Source organism: Gallus gallus, chromosome 19 (assembly GCF_016699485.2).
Source record: "Gallus gallus isolate bGalGal1 chromosome 19, bGalGal1.mat.broiler.GRCg7b, whole genome shotgun sequence".
NCBI classification, from domain to species: Eukaryota; Metazoa; Chordata; class Aves; order Galliformes; family Phasianidae; genus Gallus; species Gallus gallus.
Genome location: NC_052550.1, coordinates 7,637,350 through 7,644,733, shown reverse-complemented (window position 1 = coordinate 7,644,733; position 7,384 = coordinate 7,637,350). Strand labels below are relative to the sequence as shown.

Below are 7,384 nucleotides of genomic sequence, written 5' to 3'. Positions count from 1 at the left end.
ACAAGACCGTGGGTTTGCAGCTGCAGCATCTGGAAGCCCTTTTAACACAGCATGGAGCAAGCGGCGCTCTCTTCCTCAGGTTAGAAATTACTTGGAACAGCCCCTCAAACTAGAGGCAAAAATAGAGGTCAGTGCACACAGTTCTATCTTCAGCTGCATTTCATGTTTTGATCACTGGAAAAAAGTTTTAATTAAAAGGAAAAGCAAGGCAGAAAAAGGAATTAAAGCCCATTCTTACCAATAGCTCTGGAGACTGACAGGCTCCCATTTACCCTCCATGCTCCAAACCAGACCACACAGCCACCAAGTGCCTCGATGCGTTTCTTCTCATCCTAAACAGCAAGACAACAGAGGAGTTGGTTGAATAGAGCTCTTAGTACTTCCCTCTGAACGCTTCAGCAAGTACCTGGCGTTTTCACAAACACAGCAGGGCGAGTGCTGCAAGCCCTTTGAGTTGAGAACAAAGTATGAATCTGTGTGCAAATCCTAACTTCCAATCAAATCAGATGAACGCGCTTTGCCTCTCTGAGACACATTGACAAAATGACACTCAGTGTCCAAGAATCCCATATCACGATGACACCTGTCAGCTTCCATGGTAAACACTGCCCAGGTAGATTTAAAACAGGCCGTTCTCACCTCTCGATCTGGTTTGTGGGGTTTCATCAGTTCCACAGCTTGGCCTTTCCTCACAAGCATAACCTGGGAGTCCCCAAGCCAAGCCACATGTAACATATTCCCTCGGATGAAAGTCACCACCCCGGTGGTTCCACAACGCAGGCTCTGGATGAGAAAAAAATGCCTATGGTTTTAAGTAAGACACTGAGAACCATTTCAAAGCACTTTCCTGCTTAACTCAAGAACAGAACATGTTGATTTTCTAACGTGCATGCAGCCTGTTCTCAAGGAGGAACAGGGCAGCACTATCCTTACTGTTCTGACTGTTCAAAGCCCCTCGGGGCCACTGCAAGTCACTAATTTTTGCCCCATGACTTGCCTTGAACTGGAATCACATTTCAGAACCCGGGCTCAGCTAGTGAGATCTGCTGCCGTTTTAGTTGACTTCCTATGCCAGATTCCTATCTGCATCTCAAGTTCTCCACTTAACCAAGCCCTTATATGAGTTTAGGAGGCTGAGGAAGCAATCAGTTTATTCAAGCTTTTTAGAGCTAAGAAAGATTTACATTGTAGAAATGAGAGGAAAGAAAAAACCACAACACCCCAAGGACTAAACCTAGTTAGCATATGAACATAAGAACAGCAGCATCCTTCTTAATGAACTGGATGTTGTAAGAAGTGCATTGGGTGAGGTTTTATGGAACATGAAGAAGACCACCAGTGGGATCAGCTCTATGGACTGTGCACAGACAACCCTCTGCTGACCCCAGGCTGCGCACAGCACTTAGTGCACCCCTGCTAACAAAGTTCTTGTTCCAATAGCCTGATGTGCCGGAAGCTTGTTCTGTCTCTCTCATGAGTATGATATTCACCCAACTTCTGGTTGTATTTTTGTTTTGTTTAATTAGACAATTAATACTTTCAGAGTCAAGCGTTTGTCTCCCCTATAACTCAGTCACCTCTCTGGCTGCCTTCTGGACAAAGCGCTCATCCGTCACCCGGAAAGCTCGGCACAGCGCCTCTGCCGGGTCGTGCTGAAACATCTCCTGATGGACCATGTTCACATGGAGATGGATGGAGGCATAGATGGCAGCATCCACTCCCCCATGGCCATCGAACACCGCAAAATAGGCTTGCTCTTCTTGGTCCTGTCAATGGAAACACATTGAGAAAACAACTAAAGGAGAAAGCAATGCAAACAATTAATTGAATTGTCTTTGAAACTTTTGAACTTGAGATTTGTTATGTCCTCTGTGAGCATTCACCAGCATTAAATTGCACTCAGAGGCAACCTCCATCAGAACAACAAAGTACTAAGACTGTTTTCACTTGCATCAAAGGGAAATATGTACAAAAATTCCCACTTCGTTGCTAATGAATTTTACCTGCAAATGGCAGGAGATGCCCTGCAAGAATCACCTGTATAGCTCTCTCAGTGCTCCTTATGTTCCATTTGCTACAGTTCAGTCACTCAACTCAAATAGGAAGTGCCATTCCCATCAAATAGAGCAGAAGTTTTTCTGACTGTGAAAATCACAGACCGAAGAAAAACATCCAGGACAGTTTATGTGAAGTCTCCATCAAGACTGAAATCCACCAGGGATAAAATGCCAGAATAGTTAAAATGTGAAGCCAGCTAACCTCTGCTTGCTTTCTCTCTCTCTCTTTTTTTTTTTTTTTATTCTAATCCACATCACTTTAGATGCCTGTTTTTAAAATACCCGTATGTACTCGCTCATCATATAATTAAATGTGATTGCATTCACAAATCAAGTACAGCAAAATCACTCATCTTAGAGTCAAGTTTTCTCTGCTTCTCCTTATCTGTTCAAACAAAGCAACAATGCTTTGCACCCGGAGACAGCAACTCCTGTGCTTATTCATACATATAACACACCAACCCACTGTCAGTGCCAATTCAACCTTGACAGCCATCTCAATGACTGGAGTATTTGTAGATTGTAATTTTTAAGTAACAGGCTCCAACACAAATGGGAATAAGAAAGCTGACAATTGACAGGCAGAGGAAACATCTGCCTCTGCTCGCATTAGTATCATTTAAAGGAAAGAATTTGGATAGGGCACAGAAAATGGTTATTAAAGTGACAAAATGTAATAAAGAATCAATTATGCAGCAATCTGATCCCAATGGTAAAATTCTTGCCGCTTTCTTCTTCTTGATACTCCTCAGTGTCCAGTTTTATATCTGAAGGAAGAGCAAGCATGAGCACTTGATGGCTGATACAGAAGGGAAGTCTGGGCCCCAGTTCCACCAAATAATACTACATCATGCTTTCTGCATGATGGCAGATCACTTCTTCAGACATTGCATGAATGGTTACATTAGGATGGGGCAGATACATAATGTGTTTAGTTAGGTGGCATTTTAGCAGATATTGCTCTTTTATTCTACATACACTACATATGAAGTGCATGTCATATAGCTGCTATAATTACAGAATCAACTGAACTAACTTACAACCAGGCTTGCCTCCTGACATTCAATCCTTCCCAGGTCCATCACAGGTATGGTTTTCATTTTCACAGTAGAAGACTGTCTAGTCCCCCTATGAATGGCAAATGTATTCATTATCTTCCACATAATCTCACTTTACCTCGAGGTTGAAGAGCATATTGAAGTCTGGAATGCAGACATGCTTGTCTTCCATTTTCCTCCGCATATTCTTGATGGCGTGGATGGACGTCTCATAATAGCGGTGTGGCTTCGGCTGGAGTGGGAATTCTTTCACCCAGTTGCTGCAGATCTCATGGAGTTTGCTAAAAACTAAGCGGGCTAGTTTCACTGTCTCAATCTCTGGGGAAAACAAAAACCACAAATAAAAGGCTGAGAGTGTTATTGAGAGCTTTTCTCTTGCATATATTACAAAGATGAAACAAAACCATTTTTGCCAAGTAGTTGAGATGGATGTCAGCAGGGAAATTCTGGCTGCTGATACATGAAAAGAGGAAGCCAAACTTATCATAATCAGCATTCATCAGTGAGAAGCTCATTGTTTGTGTTTTTAATTTAAACATGCCCCCATGCCTTTGGGGAACTCATTTGCAGAATCAGTAAAAATGAAAAGCAATGCGTTTCCTGCAGCGTTTGATCCCTTGTGTAGCTGTGCACAGGGTGGTGTAGCCGTGCTATGGCAGCTCTGATAGGGACTTCTTCATGGTATACAGGATCACACACACAAAGCACAAACCATTACAGCCAGGTACTGTTTGAGACCAAAGTACTATTCAAAACAACGTCTTGCTGCAGAACTGAGGCAATACAGTAAATGAGCTGCAGAAATAATAGCATTACTTAAAGGTATTTCAGCAGTGTACACGTTTAGGTACCTTCTTAGTTTCATAATATTATTGTCCAGTTCCTGAATCAACAGTGTGTCGAAGAAGTCTCCACAAACAAATGAGAAGACTGCAAAGATCTTAAATTTAAGAAAAATGCTGTACTGTCACTGTTGAAAAATGGTCATTTTAAAATGTGAAAACTCAGGCATTTGCAGTCATTCCAAAGTTCAAAGAAGGGAAACAAGAAGTATGCATCAGAGCTGAACACATCAAAATCTCCTTTATCTTGACCATTCACCAATGCCAGAGATCTTCAAAGCTGAACAACAATCCCTAAATGTCAATCATTCCTCACAGAGGAATAGCCCGTATACAAGGAGTAGAGGGGAGGCTACAGCATCTCTCAGTTCACAGAAATTCTGTAAAGAACCTATAAAGCAGCATTTACTGATTTCAGTAGTAGGTCTGCACAAGGCATGGGCTATATCTGGAAGCTAAGATCTCTAGGAGCAAATATTTCCTGGGTTCTGCTGATTAGCATTTGGTTCAAGCTTGATCTGCAAGAGCAATCATTAAGATGGAAATAAGCCACAGAAGGAAGGAGTCCTGTCTTCTTGGTCACATAGCTTTAAAAAATAAAATGAAATAAAAGCAAATGACCAGGTCATCCTACCACCACCACAGTAATGCAGACCAGTTCTCCCATAACACCTATACCACTCCCACCAGTGTCATTAGAAATCTCTTTTCTGGATAATGTATTTAAAGAGGGAACATGTACAGCCTGAAGTGTCCAAATTATATTTTCCAGAAGGAAACTCCATAGACTTACTCTTCCATTTCTTTTTCCAATGGGCATATATAATGGGAAACACTGTACAGTTCAAAGTCATGTGGCTGTTACAATTCAGATCATGACTCCAAAGGAAGAATGCAGTAAATGGATTTGCTGTGCTGAGATCCTAAATACCCTTCCCCAGCAGGGAGTATGTGTAGTGTCAGCCTCATCAATAATTGCTCCTGAGGTTAAAACAGGAGAAAGGCCCACAAAAGTCAAACCACCCCCTCACAGCTGTAAATTACTCATCACTCGTTAATGCTGCAGCACTGAGCCAGGGCTGACTCAGCTGTCATTGTGGTTGTGTCATGGAGAATTTCATTTCCCTCCTGCTGCTCCAAAATCCCTAGTGTTGGAGGCAGTGCTTAATTGTACCACAGCTAGTGGGAAATCCAGCTCAGGCATTATTGTTCCTAAAGACCGCTGACATGGTTTAGAGGAATATCAGAGTAAAGAGAATACCAGTAATCAGATTTTGCTTTTTAGTACTTAAATTTTAAGACCTCTCTTGAAAATCTGGGCAGCGTGACAACAGGGATCAGAACTCAGGTTTGACACGCCACTGAGATGAGATTAAGGAAAACCTTGATCATAAGAACCCTGGTTTCTGACTAGTCAATGACAAATATTTGTCTTGGTTAGAGAAACCTTGTACATTTCTGGTGTGAAGTTGTATGAAATTGCAGTATTTATATAAAACCATTGCTTTATCACGGTCCAGATGCGTTCTCTTTCTCTCTCTCTGTATTTTCATATTTTAATACCTTACAATGAATCTGCAAAGGTATATTTCATCTTTAAATACCTTCATTATGACAGTTGAGCTCAACATACTGTCTGAAGTCTCAGACTTTGTGTCTGCTACATACAGGCCGTACCATGCCACCCAACCTCTGTTTGCATCTGTGTATTACAGATTTAAATAGATTTAAATGGAAATTTCTGTAGGTGTGATTTTTTTTTTTTTTTTTTTTTTTTTTTTTTTTTTTTGGTTGAACTCTTTAGATATTCAGCGTGGAGGCTTAGTCAACATTTCCTTGGAGACTGTCAAATATTTATGCAAGTCTCTGAGATCTCAATTTGAAATTAATGAAGGCTGCTCAGCCAGAACAATGACAAATCTATTCCATTTACCTGCTCAGCAGGAGGAGGCAGCAATACCTACAAAAGGGAACCCATCTCATGTTTTTCTTTTTCTCAGTTTTCCAAAGGCTTCTGAGAAATTCACCCAAATTTTAATCTTCAAATAGCCAGTTTTATATTTCTTACTTATCCCCAGATTTTTTTTTTTTTTAATCAGGAGAAAAGGGAATGGGCAAAGTGGCTTGGCAACAGTCTTTTCCAGATGGAACTGCAGAATTCCTCTCAGCAAGTATGAGGAAGGTTGCTCTTTGTTGTAATGAGCATCCCAGAAAGTTTTTCAAGACTGTTTAGTCAGCAGAATTATGAAATCATTTAATGCATGGAAAGTACACAGCCTTGAGGTGGATGCTGCCAAAATCTTGATAGCTAACAAAGATATATGAATAAAAAGGAAATTTTCCTCTTCAGCATGAAATATGTTTGTACTACTCTTTGCTGAAAGTAAATAAATAAATAAAGAGCTGTAGTAAAAGCTGAACTTAATTCTGAACTATTTTCAGTAATCTCTTCCTACACATATTTGACTTTCCTGTAAGGATGAAGAAGAACAACTCCTGCTTGCCAGCAAGCAGCAGGACACATTGTTGCAAGTGCTTATCAAGAAATCCAGGGTCACCAGATATAGTCCTAGTCCTCATAGAGATGCTCATAAAATAAAGGACTGACTTAGATCTGGTCTAAAGAGCAAAAATACAATAAAAGACTCAAGTACAGCTGGAGAAAGGAACAAAATGAAAAAAAGATAATTCAGTGGTAAAAGTTGAAATTAGACAAGAGTCAAAACCAAGAAAGTTTTGACTAAGAAACTAGCCAGTAGTGCTATCTGGGGTGTGGTAAATTCTCCATTAATCTTTTTATATCACAATGGAGGATGACATTACGAGTGAAGTCCAACCCTATTTAGCTAACTGATAGCAGGAGCTAATGTGGGGAAAATCTAGTTCCAAATCAGAAGGTCAGACTAGATGGATCACTTAAGGCACTGATGAATTTGAAATCGATGAATTATCTGTAAGACACTCTGGCATATGGTGTAAAAGAAAGATTCACAACGCATACAACTGTATGTTGTTATGCACAGATGTACTTACGTATAATCCCATCGGCGTTGTCCACATGCTTTGGTAAGTAGTGTGCTGAAAGATCACTCTGAAGGACTTCATCTGAAGTTGCTCTAGCTAAAGCAGCAGCCAGAAATGAAGGGCAATTACTGGAAAAGAGAAAAAAAGAAACCCATATAAAGATATTTAGCAAATCAATCTGCAGTCACGATAATACATCACAATCCTTTTCTATAGAAAAACTGGAACTTGGACTTGTGCAAGACTTGTAAAGACTCTGAGTCTTTGCCAGACAGCACCACAGTCCCGTGGCAGGACCTCCCCAAGCTTACCAGATAGATTTTAATAGCCCCATTTCACTATTATTTTCCCCATTTCTTAAGTTTCAATGTTTCACTTCTTACCCTTTATTTGCTTTTCAAAT

The 7,384-nt window shown here is 40.5% G+C and overlaps 1 protein-coding gene across 3 annotated transcripts in view; it reads right to left on the bottom strand.

The window, feature by feature from the left end:
* PPM1E (protein phosphatase, Mg2+/Mn2+ dependent 1E) overlaps nt 1–7,384 on the bottom strand; it is a 59,108-nt gene that overhangs the window by 5,236 nt on the left and 46,488 nt on the right. For all 3 annotated transcript variants that reach the window (XM_415871.8, XM_040650474.2, XM_040650473.2), the window contains exons 2-6: nt 6,991–7,109; nt 3,234–3,433; nt 1,578–1,766; nt 640–783; nt 239–332 (exon numbers count right to left, since the gene is read on the bottom strand). In XM_415871.8, the coding sequence (XP_415871.6) occupies nt 239–332; nt 640–783; nt 1,578–1,766; nt 3,234–3,433; nt 6,991–7,109 (746 nt within the window). The remainder of the gene's footprint in view (nt 1–238; nt 333–639; nt 784–1,577; nt 1,767–3,233; nt 3,434–6,990; nt 7,110–7,384) is intronic.